The following is an 18621-nucleotide window of genomic DNA, read 5'->3' as shown; positions in this document are numbered from 1 at the left end:
ATATACAGCAGAATTGTTCTTTTTTTTGCTTCTATGCTTACTGCTTTATACTTTTATAGTTTTCCTTTCCTGCCAGACATCTCAAAGTAGGATACTACTAGAAAATCAGAATGACATTTTTTTCCTCTATGTACTCTTCTCTGAGAGTCTTTACTGTTTCTACTAAGTCAGCTATATTTTTTAATGTTTTTATTGTAAAAATAGTATACAGAGGGGTTGCAGTTACATGAGTAAGGTAATGAGTATATTTCCTATCGAGCATTGTTACCTTCTTGTTTTTCCCCACCAACCCTTCCCTCTGCACCTCCCCACCTCCCCCTCTCCCCCAAGTTGTAAAATTTGTTTTCAACAAAGTGTCTTGTACATGTCATTATTACAATAGGTCAACCCGTATCCTTGTTTCAGTATTTTGATATTTCCCTTTCCCTCCCCAAATTAGAAAAATGTATATACGAGATGCAGGGCACCGATGTCAAATACAGTGAAAACAGGGTTCAGCTATATTTTTGTTCAGATGACTTCTTAGATGTATGTATATGTGTGGGTATGTTGTGTATATACACATGCATGTATATGTGTATATCTGATTACTAACTTTGACCCTAAATCTAGCTTTAATCTCTGTGTTATATATTTTTGAATCTCAATTTTTTTCTTCTCTGATATTGTACATCAGTAAACCACTGCCATTCTCTGAACCATTATGTATGCTAGTGGTTTCAAGATAGGCTTAAACTTTATCTCTCTCTGACTTCTGACTCCCATCAAGTCCTGCTGTTTTTTCTTGTAAAGTTGTGCTAATCCATCTTCTTTTTTTTTTCTTTGATAGACATTCTTCAGCTTTTCTTCAGTCAGTATTCAATTTCAATGGTATTCTGTAGTCCTCAAATGCACACAAGCCGAATGAATTGTTTCCTTGTCTGTGGTTCCATTCCATTTTCTCACATGAGAATTTTTAACATAGTTAATTTTGCATCTATTTTTCCTCTAGAAGCAAACTTAAAAGACTTGTCTCCTCAGTGTCTATGAAAGTGCTGGTATAGAATATGGACCTAATACAAGTTTTGAGTCAAATTGAATATTCTTGTTAGTTCACAGTTCCAAGGAGGGAAGATGTGTGTCAGATATGAGACTTCTTTTTTCAAAGGAGAAACCAGAGAGAAGCAAAGGAAACATTTGAACATTTGACAAAGATCCATTTCTTAAACTGCATCAAAAGTGGTTTATAAGCTTGGTGTGGTGGTACATGCCTGTCAAGACTTGTTGAGGCTGAGGCAGGAGGATTGTGAGTTCAAGGCCAGCCTGTGCTACATAATGAGATTGAGACTAGCCTAAAGGAGTACTTAAAGAAAAAGAGTGGCTCATAGACTAGTGAATGAGATGTTTAAAATTTTAAAGTAAGTTCTTTTCAGAAAATGTAATTTATAAAAGTAATACTTTGAGGATGTATAGGGTCATATTTTGTAGAGACCTTAGCTAGAAGGATAAATGATGAGAGGAAATCAAATATTTAGGAAATGAAATAAATGAATGTCTTTCACAGGCTGCTAGTTCAATTGATGCTGAAGATGGATTGAGGTTCATGCAAGAGATGATTGAGTTATCAAGTCAGCAGCAGAAGGAACAGCAGCTGCCTCCGAGAGCTGTGCAAATTGTCTCCCACCCATTTTTTGGCAGGGTAGTATTGACTGCTGGACCAGCTCAGTTTGGGCCAGATCTGTCTAAACATAAAGAGGTATGTCCACTTAAGTAGATTTGTTGAAATTAAATGTAAAATAGGAAGTATTATCTTTTTTCCTTTCAATTCAGTAGTTTTCATTTATTTGAAAAAGCAGATGTTAGGGTTATAGCTCAGTGGATGTTAAGGAGGTACAAGATTTAGTTCTCAAAATCACCAAAAACAAACCAACAGACACGTAGTTAAACAAAAACCTATTCAGTCTCTCAGATTTAGATCAAATAAGGCTATATCTTTTAGAATTAGATAGAGTATATAGTTTACTTTTAGAATTTTATTTAAAATGTAGTTTGGTAAGGATGAGTGTCAGTGACAGAGTGCTGACTTAGCAAGTGTAAGATGCTGAGTTCAAGTCTTGTCACTCAAAAACTATAAAATATTATTCAGACTTCTCTAATACCTTTAATTTATCTAGAAATCATCTTTAGCCTTAACTAATATAACCTTTCTTTGATCAAAGATCTAACTCAATAGCTTAGTTTAGCAAGCAAACAACTAAAAGCCAAGGTGTTGTGGCTCAAATGGTTATGTAGAGAGATTCCAGATAGTCCACTGAGCAAATGTTGAAGACTAAGTTAGTGCACCCTTTTTGTTATAATAAAGGCAACAAAGTCCTATGCAGCTGAACAATTCACATGTTTATCTACTAATGATGGCAGGTCTGGGGTGATAGGGCCCCAGTATCTTGACAGACTAAAGCTTTTCAACTCTGTTTCTCCTCGTTTAAACTTTGTTCTGATATATTTTTAAACTATGTAGATTTAGAGGTTGATTTTCCATTTCATTATGTCTCCTGTATTTTAGGCTCTGCTTGCCCTGTATTAGGTACAGAAAACAATAAAGGTCTATCTATCTAGTCTACATGAGGAAGAATGTTAAAATATCTCTGAATAATCAGTTCTCTGGTTAATTTAATTTTCCTAGGAAGAGCTTACTGATTCTTGTGAATTAAATAAATTTTCCCCCCTCTTTCAAAAACTTTTCTGGTTATCATGGTGGTTTAAAAATCCCTCCCTTCTGTTTTTTGTTGTTGTTGTTGTTTGTTGGTTTGTTTGTTTTGGTTGGTCATAGGCCTGAACTCTGGGCCTGGGTGCTGTCCCTTAGCTCTTCAGCCCAAGGCTAGCACTCTACTGCTTGAGCCACAGCACCACTTCTGGCTTTTTCTGCTTATGTGGTGCTGAGGAATTGAACCCAGGACCTCATGCATGCGTTCCCAGCCCCTCCCTTCTGTTTTAAATGTAGGTTATAGTATGCAGCAAATCTGCCTACAGGTTCTAACCTTATTACTGACTAACATTGTATTTTTGAGAAAACTAACCCAAATCTTAGTTTCCCCAAATGTAAAATGGAAGTACTTACAATATTTCTTTCAGAGTGACTATAAAGGTCAGATTAGTTAGAAATTTATGTAAAAATACTTTATAAAATGCCAAGTACAATGAAGTATTCCTTCAATGTTCTGATAAGCAAAATATTTAGAACAAAAATTAGTGCCATGGGCTGGGAAGGTGGCTCAGTGGTAGAGTGATTGCCTTGCATGCATGAGGCCCTGGCTTTGATTCCTCAGCAGCACATAAGCAAAAAAAGCCAGACATGGCTCTGTGGCTTGAGTGGTAGCCTTGAGCTGAAGAGCTGAGGGACAGCGCCCAGGCCCAGAGTTCAGGTCCCATGACCAACCCTTCCCCCCAAAATTTTTGTGCCATGTATAACATAAACTTCATATGTTTTATAAAAGAATGAGTTGTATTTCTCTTGAAATTTTAGATATTGAAGGTTAATGACTGGATTATGATTTGAGAAGACAAAAGTTTTAGGTTGCTTTTTATTTCTGACAGACAAGAGGATTTGTTGCCAGCAGTAAACCATATAATGGTTGTTCAGAGCTTACTAACCCTGAGGCAGTGATGGGGAAAATTGCATTGGTTCAAAGGGGACAGTGCATGTTTGCAGAAAAGGCACGCAACATCCAGAATGCCGGAGCCATTGGTGGTATTGTTATTGGTAAGTAAGTTTCTGTGCCATTGTGTTGATTAGGAGAATATGGGTTTTTGGATTTTTTCCCTTTTAATGTTCTGAAATTTAATGAAAGTATCATGTTATTTTTATTTTGACAACAAAAAAGGGAGATCATTCAGAGATTTAATAATTTCTATATATCTATTATCTTTTTTGAAAGCCTAGTGTGTTTATGTTAATGTCAGTGAAAATATATGCTATAAGACATAAAGATGGTGTAGGAAGGATGAAGGCACCTAGTACTGTGGAAAAGGAAGGTGCACATGAAATCTTAAGATCCTTAGTGTAAAATTGCCCTCTGCTACCCAGTAGGAACCATGGGAAATTCCCAGTCATCTTCAAACATGTAGGCCTTAGAATCAGAGCCTTGAGTACAGTTCATGACTTTGCCACAGAGCCACAGTGTAATCTTGGCCAGCTTTAGTAATTTTTTCTCTTATTCTGAAAATAATCTTTTGTGTTTCTGTAAGATGGTAATATCTTTAAATAGTTGGGAAGTTTAAAGATAATATGTGTAAAATATTTGTATATAATAGTGGACTTGAGTATAAACACTAGTTGCTAGGGAATTTTAATAAAAATTTGGATGTTTTCCCCACAGAAAATACAAAGTATATGCTTTAAATCGTTTTACTCATAAATTCCCACCAGTGGTTTTTTTTTTTTTTTTTTATTGTATCAAGATGCCCACACTATGACTTGAGATGGTAAACACATACTTTTCTGTTTAATTAGTTTGCATTCAGAAAGACCTAGAGGACCCTGGTCACATCTTAATTGTGAATTCTTCTAAATAGTTCTTCTCACAGAGAGAAAATTCAGTTTGCATTTTTTTCTCATAATTAGGATAGAATTTTGAGTTCAGAGTAAGTAAAAAGGTATTTGAAAGGCTGGTGGTAGAGTTAGATGTGATGAGACATACCTGTATTCCAGTTGTGTTGAAGATAGAGACCAGAAAGGTCACAGTTTCAAGCTAGACTGCACTAAAAGTCAGCTAGACCCTCTGTCAGTTGACAAGCTATGTGTAGTGGTGCATTTCAGCTTTGTGACAGGAATAGTTAGCGGGATGAATGTGATCTGGCCAGCCAAAAACATGAAACTGTTGCAAGGTTGCTTAAATAAAAAAGGCTAGGGACATAGCCCAAGCAGAGTTCCTGCCTAGTAAGCATGAGGCTCTGGATTCACACTAAAGGTACCATCAAAAATAAATAAGTAAATAGTTTTTAAAATGCAAGTAAAGGGCTGGTCATGTTTCTCTGTAATACACTCTGGGTTCCATCCTTATCCCCATGGGGAAAAGGGAAGAACATAAAATTTAAGTTAGGTCTTATTTCAGTAAAAAAGACTGAATTTACAATTCCTTTTACTTATTCTGTGTGGGTCTTCCAGAGTTTATTTAATGGATTAATTAGATGATTTAAAGGTCTTCCAGAGTTAATTTAATGGATTAATTAGCTATAGAGAAATGTTAGGAAATTCTATTTAGTAACTAAATCAGCATAGACTAATCCTGTCCCATGCCTGTTGTAAGTAGATGTTTCACTGGAACACAGTCACACTGGTCTGTGTGCATGTCATCATCATTGCTTGGTACTACAGAGGTGAGTCACTGCAGCTATAAACCTCAGGTAGTCACTGTGTCAAATGTGTAGCTGGCTATAAGAAGTGCTTTCTGACTCCTGAATTAACTCATTGTCTTTCCCATTACTTATTTTTCACATTGAATTTAGTATCTTACCATTACTATTATTTTGGACATTTCTTCCTGAATCAGTCTTTTTTGGGGGAGCAGGGGAAAACAGTTCTATCACTTAAATCTAAATCATTAAGTTTTTCTGTTTCTATGCTTTTCTCTAAGCATATGAAATTTTTACAATCATAATTGTAGAATTTTGTGTTCTATGGTTTTCATGTATTATTGTATCTTTCTGTTTTGTGGGTTCTACTGAGTAGTTCATTATAATGTGCTTACAATGGTACGATGTTATGCACAGCTGTACACAATTAAACTGTACACAGTAAACTTCTATGACTAGGCTCTTTTGCTCCTTTTAAGTTATTACCTTAAGGATAAATCCTAGAGTTACTGTGTCTAAAACATGTTAACAGGTAGAAAGTAGTAACAACTGTTAAGTCTTCTTAATGACAGCAGTCTTGATGCTTGCTGTGTTCGTTTTCTGATTAGATGACAATGAGGGGAGCAGCAGTGATACTGCCCCTCTGTTCCAGATGGCAGGCGATGGGAAGGATACAGATGACATCAGGATCCCCATGCTGTTCTTATTCAGCAAAGAAGGAAGCATCATACTGGATGCCATCCGAGAATATGAGGAGGTAGAAGTGCTCCTTTCTGATAAAGCAAAAGATCGAGGTAAGAGTCAAAACTCTGTTTTTCTACAGATGAATGTTAATTTGACTAATTTGATAAGAAGAATGAGTTACAAAAAAAAGTAGGTTTCAGGCTGGGAAGGTGGCTCAGTGGTAGAGTGCTTGCCTTGCATACATGAGGCCCTGGGTTCAATTCCTAAGTACCACATATGCAGAAAAAGCCAGAAGTGGCGCTGTGGCTCAAGTGGTAGAGTGCTAGCCTTTAGCTGAAGAGCTGAGGGACAGTGCCCAGGCCCAGAGTTCAGGCCTGGCAAAAAAAAAAAGTAGGTTTTGCTTGTTTGTTTTGGTTCACTGGTAAAGCAAGTAGCATTTTTGGAAGATGATTTTAAAATAAAATTTCCTTTTGGAATTAATAATAAAACATTTATTTTCTCTGTTGACTGACTTTAAACATGTTTTATATGCAATTTATCATTTTTACTATGATTTTGTCTAGTCTGTAAGAAAACCATTTTAGCCAAGTACTGGTTGCTCACCTCTGTAATTTAGCTAGTGAGAAGGCTGAGATCCAGAGGACCACAGTTTGAAGCCAGCCCTGGCAGAAAAGTCCATGGGTCTCCATTTCCAAAATAATGTCCAGGTGGGCTGGCCTGAGTGGTAGAGTGCCAGCCAAGAAAGAGCCAGTGGAAGATGCTGAGTCCAAACCCTATACTGGCAAGAAAAAAATGAGCCACTTTAGCTTCCAGAAGTGCTCACCATTTCAGTTTCACTGATAGTACATCTTAAATTTGCTTTAATAAGGAATGAGCAGAGATTGCTTAAATGTCATTTTATGCAATATGTTAGCAGTAGGTCTCAGTAGCAAGTGTTAACATGTGACCACGGCCTTGCTGAAAGGCATAGAAATCTTCCCACTAAGATCTTTTTTTGTTTGTTTGTTTTGAGGCTGCTTATGGGACCGGGGCACTGTCTCTGAGCATTTTTGCTCAAGGCTAGCACTCTACCACTTTGGTGCACAGCTCCACTTCCCAATTTTGAATGTTTGATTGGAGACAAGAGTCTCACAGGGATTTTTCTGCCAGGGGTGGCTTTGAAACGTTATCCTCATATCTCAGACTCCTGATTACCTAGAATTATAGGCACCACTGGCACCTAGGGAGATCTATTTTTGTCACACAAGTATTTAGCAGTTATAAGAGTTACAAATATTCCTGAAAAAGAAGATAACATGCCTTAAATTATGAGAGTATATAGTTATCCCTTGGCCAAAGTTTTTATTAGTAATTTGAAATTTACTTAAACCCTAAGTATATATAAAGCAAGGACTTACCAGTATTCTTTTTTTTTTTTTTTTTGGTCAGTCATGGGGCCTGAAGTTTGGGCTTGGGAACTGCCCCTGCGCTGTTCAGCTCAAGGCTAGAGCTCTACCACTTGAGCCACATAGCCACTTCTGGTTTTCTGGTGGTTAATTGGAGATAAGAGTCTCACAGACTTTCCTGCCTGGGCTGGCTTTGAACCATGATCCTCAGATTTTAGCCTCCTGAGTAGCTAGGATTATAGGTGTGAGCCTGTATAGTTTGTATAGTTTTATGCCAAGAGATAGGGGAGAAGTCAAGGCAAGTTAGTTGCCAGACAGGCTGTGGTTTTGCTTGTGATTGTTCTCTTTCTTGTCTGTTTGAGGAACTAGAGAGAGAGCTAGCCTCCTTCCATCCCCTTAAATACATGGAGTTGTATAATTTACATAGGTAGGGTTGTTGTGGCCTATAAGGAGTTTCATAGATATGCAAGAGATGGATTCAGTTCAGTATAACTTTGAAGTGGGACATCTGTTTTTAAAGGCTGATTAATATTCTAATACTAGACTTATCTTTTTCTGTCTTCCTATATTACTTTTATTCTTCTTTGAATTCTTTGAGTTACTAAGAGCAGTAGAGTGAGTCAGATGTATGCATGTAAGGATGTGTAGACGGGAACAGAATACAATACAAAGATTTTCTGATCATCTTAAATTCTTCTGTGTACCCCTGCCCCTACCATCCTTTCTAAATTTGGATCTTCTTTTTACATACATGCATTTAGGTACATCAAACACAGACAGAATAATAATCTTTTTAATGACTTTGCTTTTCCCCCTCATTTTGTGCTACCATTGGAATTTCAGCAGCAATATTAAAAGGTAAAATGATTCCAAGCTACATTATTAATAGTAGTAAGTATCTCGCATTAATAAACCTCAAGTTATATATGCATACGTGTGTTATGTATATGCACACACATACATATATAATTTTGTTTCAGTGAGCACCATGATAATACTTTGTTTAAGTTATTTTCATGCTTAATTAGTTGTCCAATAATAATAATCTGTACTGATCCTGTCATCACAAATTCTGTGAATGTACATTGCTAGGGTAGATGACTTCACTAGCCCATGTCTATGTCACAGTCACTCTAGGACAGTATTGCTTTTCAAGTATTTATTACCTAACATCCTTACTTGAATATGATGTAAAATATTTAAAGTACTGGCTTGTTTAAATAGCTCTAAGTCATAGGATGGAAATACACAGAGGATTAGGACTGTTAAGATTAGGTAGAGAATGTACTTCCTTTATTAGAGAAAGGGTATGATGATTCCTATTGGGGGAAAAGTCCTGGGGAATAGTATTCCATAAGGATCTTAAATAAATGGGCACATTATTTAAATGATATTTTAAAACCTATTTGAATTGCACTCCTGTTACAGACTGATCCTTTGATAAAAGGTTTTAAAAATCACCTTTTTTGTTTAATAGCTCTTTTGAGAACTATACAGCCATATTAGCTAAGCCAATAACACATTATTATTCATATTTATCACTGTACAAAGATCAATAATAGCTTAATGAAGTCACCTACTTCATTCACTTAGGATAATAGCCTAACAAGTTATGGTCTGCAGTAATGATCGTTGATCCATTCCATTCCAACATTGGGTGTGTAACCCTGTAACAGAATCCTCTGATAACCTGGTTAAAGACAAAGCTTCTGAGTCCTGCTCAAAACTGTTGAACAGTCTCTGAAGGCAGAGAATCAGAATCTGAGATTTGAGTTGCATTTCCCAGGTAATGATAATGTAGCTGGTTCCTCATTTGTACTTTGAGAAACTGACCAAAACCTAAAAGACTTTTCTGTCTCCAGCTATGCATCTGGTCATATTTGTGCAGTCAAAGGTTGTGGTTGGTACTATAAAAGTGCACAATTAATACCTCAAAAACTCAAACAATAAAATGTTCTCTAAATTACTCTTTCTAAAATGACCTTATATCAGAAGTAAATATTGTTATTCATAAAGTCACATTATACTGGTTAAGCAGTTCTTTGTACATACAGAAAATAGTCATTTTAAGATCTCACCTTGACTTTCTTACTGTGATGATAAATTATAGAGACTAGTATTCCCAAATCTGAAACCATCCTCTACTTGTTAGCAACAAATATTACATGGTTTCCTCAGAAGTGAAAGCATTAGTAATTTCTCAAGTGGAGATGCTACTTCCTTGGGCCAAACAAGTGACAATTCTGAGTTGTCCACAATCTGTTAAAATTGCCAGTACTGGTGTTTTTGTTTTTTTGTTTTTCTTTTTTGTCGGTTGTGGGGCTTGAACTCTGGGCCTGGGCACTGTCCCTGAGCTCTTCAGCTCAAGGCTAGTGCTCTACCAATTGAGCCACAGCGCCATTTCCAATACTGTGTTTCTTATATGTCTCATCTTTCCAAAATTTCAGTTCAGAAAGATGCTTAATTCCAAACCTGTCCTCACAAAAGACAATGTATTGTCAATATTCTTTGAACACTGAATATACAGATAAATGAGTGAATGATTGTACAATATCTGATCATCAAGTATTTGGATTGGTTCTTTTCCCCTTTTATTAGCAAAATAATTTTTTGGTGTCTTGAGATTTTCTTTGTTCCTTTGTTTTTTGTGTTTTTGATACATACTGTTCCTAAATGTAATATTTCATAGTTAGGAGGATCATAAGATCTCATATACTGGTGAAAACAGGCACCTTAAAAAATTAGAACAGAAACAAAGGAAGAGGCAACAATGCTTGATAAGAAATGTACTCATGGGGCTGGGAAGATGGCTCAGTGGTAGAGCGCTTGCCTTGCATGCCTGAGGCCCTGGGTTCGATTCCTCAGCACCACATAAGCAAAATGAAAAAAGCTGGAAGTGGCGCTGTGGCTCAAGTGGTGTCTAGCCTTGAGCTGAAGAGCTGAGGGACAGCGCCCAGGCCCAGAGTTCAGGCCCCACGACCGGACCCCCCAAAAAAAAAAAAAAAAAAAGAAACTTGCCCATGTAATTGTAACCCCTCGTATGGTATTTTCACAATAAAAAACAAAAACCCTAATTTCCAACCACAAAAAAAAAAAAATTAGAATATGGCAGACCTTAACTCTTTTCTATATTTCCATACTTCTCTACCATTTTTACTTTATCTCTTTTTCAGTAACTGTGTAAAAAACCAACATATTTTCTTCTATGGGTGTCTTTGAAAACTCTTTCCTACCTCTTTCTCTCTCGCCATCTCCTTCCCCCTCTTCCCCTTTCTCTCCCTTCCTCTGTCCCTCTCTCCCTTTCCTCCATCCCTCTCCTTTCTCCTTTTCTCCCTTCCCTTTCTCCTACTCCCTTCCCATCTTTCCTCTCTTCCTCTCTTCCTTCCTCCTCCCTTTTCCCCCTCTCATTTAGTTGACTTTTGGTGGCTTTCCTATAGTGATTGTTGTTGTCTTTTGCTTATACTTGTTACAAGATCAATTAGAGATACAGCAAATTCTTTCACTTAATCTCTCATCTTCCTGAGATAACAAGGCAATGTTAAGTTTGGTGTATAGTCTTTTCTATTTGCCTTTGTGCTTGCTTCATACATTTCAGGATTGGAATTTTTTTTTTTTTTTTTTTTACAGTAATGAGATATAAGTACCATTAGTAACTTCTTAGTGACTTTTTACAGTCAAATCTATATCCCTTTAGCCCAGTAATACAGCAGAACCTATCTTTTAAAAGCTGCATAACATTTATATGTCAACTATAATGTAATTTATCTACTTTACTCTTATGCATTCAAATTATTTCCATATTTTATAGTTTGTTTTATTGTTATATACAGTGGCAGAGGAAAGATTCTGTATGTATCTACATGCATAGTAAATGAAATCAACTAGTGGAAAAGATGCGAGATAATTTAATTTTAATAAATGTTGTAAGTTGCAGTAGTGATTGACATCCTTCGAGCAAGATATGATAGTATGTGTTTCTTCCTCATTTTAGTCAGCATATTTTCCCTTTAGGGTATAATTTTTCATTGAGCATGGTCTTGGTTTAACAGAGATGCATACCTATCTACTAAAGAGTACCAAGATGTGTGATTAGAGTAGACACATAAAGTAAAGTTGAGAGGAGTACCCTGAGAAGAGGAAGTAAGTGATGAGTGACAGATGCAAATGGTGATACAGCATTCAGAAGGTTAGTGATGAGAAGGTCAGAAACAAATTGGTAAGTAAAGAGCTAAGTATGTAAGGGGTTCAGGACCATACAGGAATGAAAGTATTATTGATGGTAGTGGTATTTTTTTAACCAAGAACAAAAGAGAACCATAAAGGAAATTGAATTATCAATTTGCTTTGCCTTTTTAACAATTGTCTTTTCTTCATTGTTTGTAAGACCCTCTAAAGTGCATACTATAAATTATCTACAAAAAATCAATTTCATACATATAAATTTCATGCATGTAAGAGGCAGAGTTAGAGATAATACTTATATTTTCCCAATAATATTTGTGTCTGTTCATTTCTTTCATTTATATTTTTATGTAAACAAATATTGAAATATTAATACATTTAAAGCTCATGAGGGTTTCCTACCATTGTTCAAAAGATCACATTGTTCAGAAGATGCTATTTTTACATAATAGTTTCTTAAATTTTCTTCTGGACTTTTTACCAGTTCCTTTTTTTCCTTTGAGTCACATGAATTTGTTTACTTAATTTTTATTGTAAGGAGTGTACAGAGAGGTTATAGTTACATAAGTCAGGTATTGGGTACATCTCTTTTTGAACAGGGTCACCTTTTCCCTCATTTTCTACTGGAATTTATTTTTATTTTTACAATTTTTTTTTTTCTTGGTTGTGGGGCTTGAACTCTGGGCCTGGGCGATGTTGCTGAACTCTTCAGCTCAAGATGAGCTCTCTACCACTTGAGCCACAGCGCCACTTCCCAGAATTTATTTGTAATGGAAGTGTTAGGAGTCTTGCTTTCTAATAGAGTGGTCAGTCATTTAACCATTTGTAAAGCAAACATCAAATACAGAAACAATATTTTTAAAGTAGAAATGGGATTCAGTTTGGAATGATATGATTGCATATTTGACATCTAAATTAGGTAAAATGTTCAATAGTAAGACTTTCTATTCAAGAATGTACCTAGATATTTAAATCAGGTCTGGTTTTACATTTTTATTTTAGTATTTAGAATTTAGCAATATGAGTCCTGTACCCCATAATGATTTAATTCTGTGTTTTGTAGCTTTTATTTGTTATCAAAAGAATATTTGATTTTATTTTTAGCTAGTCAGCTGCTGAGGAGTTAGTGGTGTTTACAATTATTTTAATTTTTTTAATCAAATTTTTAATTAATTTAACAGTAATTTTTAAAATTACAGTTGCTTTTAATTTTAGCATACAATCACAGTCTGAAAATACAGATGTTTAATGTTTCTTTTCTTGTAATTCTGATTATTGTATTTTCTTGTTCTATTGTATTAACTATAGTAATTCTCAGTAATCTAGCCTACATAAGCTCTAAGCAACCAGCTCCCTGCTTTTTTTGGTTTCCCTATCTCACTAAATTGTACCTCTTTTACAACCCAGAAGGAATAAATATGTGTTAGGACTCCTCAGACATCCCCTCTCTACCCCTCCCCCCAAAATAAAACCTAAGGATATGAATTTCCCTGATCAAACAGGGCTAGTTGATCAAAGTGAGCACATACACACCCCTGCCTATACCTACCTACATGCTCACATTTCCTTTGATTTTTTTTTTTTTTTTTTTTTGCTAAATAGGTCCATTTTCTTTAACAAGCACTACTTATCCTTTAACTTATAGTTTAGGTGTAATTTTCTGAAAGAACCCCTCAAATTTAATTTCTGTCGGCTTTCCTAACACCACATATCTTACCTCTTTCCAAACTTGTCACAGTTTTTCATTTATTTTGTAAATATTACTACTCTCTGGAAATATCTTCCCCACCTGTTGGTGATGCATAAGAGCAGGTATAGTGTATGGGTTTGCACCTATATTTCAGGCACTGTGCACTTTGCTGCATTGAGGCATCTCTAGGTGTGCATTTAGATGCCTACCTGAACACATGGCAGAGAAGAATGTTGCTGTTCAAGTACTTTGCTGTCAGAACCCCAAATAAATGCCTCCAGTGAGTTTACTTATGTTGATTATACAAGGTTTCTTCAACCTCCCAGTAGAGTTTAGAATGATTATGTCTAATAGCTCATAAACAGACACTCAGTAACAGTTTTAGTAATTTCAGTTCTTGTCTTTCTTTTTATTTTCTGAGTTCCTTCTGACAGTACTTTCATTTGATCAATCACATTAATACCTAGGATCATCCAAACTCTTCTCATGCTTTATCCAAACTCTTCTCATGGCTTTACAGAGTGGCAATTTCACTTTTCCAAGAAATACTATTGCAAAATACAGCGATGATCAGTGCTATTTAAACTTGTTTCTATTAATTATATTTGTATGGGCAAGCTTTACTGCATTTAGACATTTAATAAATAGTAGCCATATATTGCAAATTCATATACATTTTCATATTATTGCTTAGTGTTAATCTTAGAATTTACTAGTGCTAATTTACTAATACTAATACTATAACAACCAGTTATTAGTCATTTTCTTCAGTTCAGAACATTTCTGGTTTCGGTATATTTCGCAAAATAAATATACATTATCAGTCAGTCATTAGCAGTTCTGGTGCTCTCTTGCTCTGTACTCAGTAATTATTTTTGTTTTACTAATTTTATTGCAAAACACAGCATTACTGTAATTGTAACATTTTTTGAGAATGAAAGTAGCACAACATTTGTTTCTTTATACAGATCCTGAAATGGATAACGAAGAACAACCATCCTCTGAAAATGATTCTCAGAATCAAAGTGCTGAACAAATTATATCAATTTCTCCAACAGTTGATTTGGTTGATCAAGAGACTCCTGAAGAAAGTTCTTTAAACTCTCCCCCAGAGTCATTATCTCCAGCAGATACTGAGGATGCTGCAGATGTTTCCCCTCCTGAACAGACTTCAAGTCCCACAGCAAACCATGAGACTCCAAGTCTTGATGGTGAATGTACCGATCTAGACAACCAACTTGAAGAACAATCAGAAACTGAGGAAAATTCTAGTCCTGACGTTAGCTGGGATAAGAAGGCCCAGCCCATAGATTCCATATTAGCAGACTGGAATGAAGATATAGAAGCATTTGAAATGATGGAGAAGGATGAGCTATGACTCACTAAAAAATATGGTGGTAGGTATTTTAAAAGAACAGGTAAACTGTAGTTATAGACACCCTAATACAAAGCAAGCTGTTCAGTGGGAACTTTGAGTATGAATGAGCAACCACGTTCTGACTGGGATAGTAGTTATAGGAATCTGGAGCATGCTGACCCAAACTGACCTTGTTTAAATTGTCCCATCAACAGCAGAAACTCACAATTCCCCCCTCAGATGACAGCATTGCATACCCTGTATGTCAGGGAAAGATTTCTGGGCATTCCTGGGAGCCATATTTCTACAGTCTCTGAATAGACAAGAAACAAACTCAGTTCTGAGTGAATTGGGGCATAGGAGTTTATTTAGCTTTCTAATTAAAGGGTTTGGGGTTGGAGTCCCTTTGGGGAAGACACAAGTGAGTATCATGCATTCTGTTATGCTGCCTTTACAAAACACTCTTAAGTGACCTAAGTGGTTGTGAAGCAGATTGCATTGTGGTAGAACCAGTTTCCACTCATCACTTTCCACTGGCTTCATAGAGGACAAATGTTCAGGATAACTTGAGTTTTTTCCTCTCCTAACGCTGTCCTTTTCATTTAAACCAAAGGTAAAGCCAGTGTGCTTTCCTAGAGAGTTTCTCCATAGACTAATCACTGGGACCAGGATAAAAAGTCACATAATAGACTGTGGAAATTTGTTACTTCATATTTTTGATAAATGGAGCAAGGGAGAAACTATAATGTTGCAATACAGATTTCTCATTGGGCCTTCCATAGGGAAAGCCATGACAACTCTGAAATGGAACTTAGCATAATATCCTTGTGGGGTAGTTAGAAATACTTAGCAGTTCAGTTCTCCAAGGGATTACCTTAGCCATTGATTGGCCCTACTCCATCTCATGATAGGTATGTAGGATACCTAATGGCTGTCCTCTAGAACCACGATGAAACTGTGGAAGTGATCTAAAATTCCTGGGTGGCTACTGCTTTCTCCTTTGAAACTGGTTTCTGATGTTTCCGCCTAGGAAGTCTTTTGCATTTTCTGTTGAATCATAGTTTTTAGGTTTTGTTTTAACTAATATTCCTTCTGATATGGACTTGAAAATGAATCTCTGGAGTCCTGTGTGAAACTATTACACAGCAGCAACTATATACAGCCATACAGCTTAAGGAAAAAAATTACTGTTTTTTTTCTTTCTTTTCTCTTTTTCTTTTCTTTTTTCTTCTTTTTTTCTCTTTTTTTTTGATGGCAGTCTGGTGCTGGCTACATTTAAATTTTTAAAAAAATTGCTGGTTATATTGGTAGACAGCCCTGTATTGCAATCATGGCTTTACCCATTTTATTTATTTTTAAAAATTTGATCAGTTCTAAACAAATATCTGACAGGCTTAATTCCTTTCTTTTTACCATGACATTACACGATAACCTTTTCCTAAAACATGGTTTTGAGGTACTGAATAACTTACATATGGAGCTGTTCAAGAACAGCAATGCTGTATTGTAGTTATGTAAATTTGTGTACAGTGTATTAGATCCCAGGTAAACATATTCTCTTATAAGGAGCTAAATACCTGCTTTCAAAGATTCCAGCTAAACATAATTGGATCAGCAAGAATAAGTCTTATGAATAATTCACTTGGGGGGGAGGGTGGAAGAGTAGAATAGCAAGACCTTTATTGACTCTTTAACTAATCTTGACACCAAAATGAGTAACTTTAGTCTCTCTGCATGTAAAATTTGGTGTGCGAAGATAGAACTATAATACATACAGTATACAGAAGGATATACATAGTGCTTTGTTCATCTTAACTGCAAAGCTGCCAAAATAGCTGAAGCTTAATTACTTCACTTGATTTATAGGACTGGGGCTTGGAGAAAAGGAGCAGATGTTCCTCTAAGACTTTGATTACAGAAGCCTTATATACAGTGATTTGATTTTTCATTTGTAGCTCAAAGCCATTTTGTCCAATCTTAACTCCTCTGAGTTTTCAGAAAGGCCTTTTCCCCTCAGTAAGAGCTTGAGAAATGAGGGAGGCTGCAACCCACTAGGAAGAGCCAGCTTCCTGCCACTCTCCCTTCCTTTGGCCTTTAGGGGGCATTGTTGCTCTTCACTGAGATTTAGATGCAATTTGTTTAAATAAATCCTTTTATGAAAAAAGAAAAGGAAAGGAAGAAAAAAGAAAATTTCCAGTTATACTTACTACTCAGAAGGAATGATCTCAATTTTTCCAGTTTAAAAAAATATATGTTGTTTCAAAACACTAATACTATTATTGACTTTGCAATCATTTATTTATTTGTCATACTGCCACAGTAGTTGAGTTCATTTAAAAATTCCAGTTGTATTAGACTTTTAAAAATGTTTTGTTTGTTACATATCTTTCATAGCTATATTATTTACTTGCAGAAGATTCAGGGGGTTCCTGAATTTAGAAACATCTGGTCTACCTCAGTTAAATGTTGACTGCTTTGAAATATAGCTGAAATGATCACCACAGCCATAAAATTGTTTAGCTAGGAGAGATTTATATAATGTTTACAAACCTGGAATCAAGTAAGGATTTTACCTGGAAGTTAAAAGTTAGATATTCTTAGAACAAGTATTTAATTCGGGTATTTTCAACTTTTAAAACTTGTTTACCTAATAAGAATAGCTATAGTTTTTTTTGCATGAAAAGTCCATTGAAATATAATTTTCAATGATTTCCCATCAAGTTTAAGCATGAAAGAATTGTAATTTACTAGATACGTTTGGGATGGGATTTTTTTTTGGTGGTAGGTTTTCTTTTTTTTTTTTTTTTCTTTTTAAACTGTAACTAGCTCCCAAAAAGAATATAATTGTTTCAGAACAAAATTTTTTTGAAATTTCACTTTTCCTTTTTTCTACAGTATTAGAAATTTTAAAATGAAAAATTGTGCACTTTCTGATTTTAATTTCTCAAGAATATTTTATTTTCAATACAACCCATTTATAGCAAAGCCAGCATTTGTTCTCTCAACAAACCCCATGCCAAATTTATCATAAAGAAAGCTCAGCATAAGTAATTCAAATAGTGCTTATAATTTTAGAGGGGTTGGGTAGAACTTAGTAAATATTCCAACCGGTCGTTTTATGCACAAGGCTTCAGTCAGAACATAGAAAAAAAAACATTCTGTGAATGAAACATTGTATGTTCAGATTTTATAAAAGACATTTTTAAAAGCCCAATTTACAGCCGTATATTTTCTTATGATGTAATTTATGAAAAAGATGTCTGTACTAACAGGTGCTGTAACACTACTGTTGTTGGGTTTTATCGTTTGGTGATAAATGTATACAATATTTCTAATGGAAACTATGTACTGTGATGTAAAAGTCTGGGCAAAATGTATATAAATCCTTGTATATAATTGTGTATTTGATTATAATTACTGATTGTAAAGATTTAATAAAACATGTAAATATTGTGTTCTAGTTTTTGCATTTTTATAATCATTGTACTTCGATATTCATGACTCTTGTTTTCCTTTCCTTTTCACTTCCAAATAGGGGTTTGAGGGATGTGTGACTGCAGAGAGCAATGCACACTGAACAGTTCCACAACTCAGGTAGTGTTGCAGGGCCTCAGACTAGGATTGGAGAAAAATAATAATTCTCAACGTTGGCATTGGTAATGTGCTTATGTTTTGCTACTCCTAGAAATGCCTGACTTTACAACAGTTAGTGTGACATCCTCTTCCTATTGTCCTATTACATAACTGAAAGCATGACAAAGGCCTGTTTCCACTCTTTAAGTCTCCACTCCCTCGCTCTGTGCTTATTAGTCCACTTCCACTTTGTCCACTGAGTGGAATAATTCTCAGGACCTCCAGTCTATTGGTTCACTGGTTCCTTAGAGATCTATTACTGTGCCTGACCTCATTGCCCCTTCACCTTGTATTAGTTTCTTTTCCTCTGCTAACGTGGAAACACCTTAAACACTATTAAATCCCCCTGCACCTAAGCT

The 18621-nt window shown here is 35.6% G+C and overlaps 1 protein-coding gene across 2 annotated transcripts in view; it reads left to right on the top strand.

Moving 5' to 3' along the window:
* The window catches only part of Edem3 (ER degradation enhancing alpha-mannosidase like protein 3), a 76110-nt gene extending 58028 nt beyond the window's left edge, over positions 1 to 18082 (top strand). For both annotated transcript variants that reach the window (XM_042674234.1, XM_042674233.1), the window contains exons 17-20: positions 1544 to 1735; positions 3574 to 3739; positions 5940 to 6125; positions 14241 to 18082. In XM_042674234.1, coding sequence (XP_042530168.1) covers positions 1544 to 1735; positions 3574 to 3739; positions 5940 to 6125; positions 14241 to 14650 — 954 coding nt within the window. In that variant the 3' untranslated portion in view covers positions 14651 to 18082. The remainder of the gene's footprint in view (positions 1 to 1543; positions 1736 to 3573; positions 3740 to 5939; positions 6126 to 14240) is intronic.
* The last annotated feature ends 539 nt before the right edge of the window (positions 18083 to 18621 follow it).

This window comes from Dipodomys spectabilis, unplaced genomic scaffold (assembly GCF_019054845.1).
Source record: "Dipodomys spectabilis isolate Male_0828 unplaced genomic scaffold, ASM1905484v1 ptg000019l, whole genome shotgun sequence".
NCBI lineage: Eukaryota > Metazoa > Chordata > Mammalia > Rodentia > Heteromyidae > Dipodomys > Dipodomys spectabilis.
This window is presented reverse-complemented; position numbering and strand designations above follow the sequence as displayed.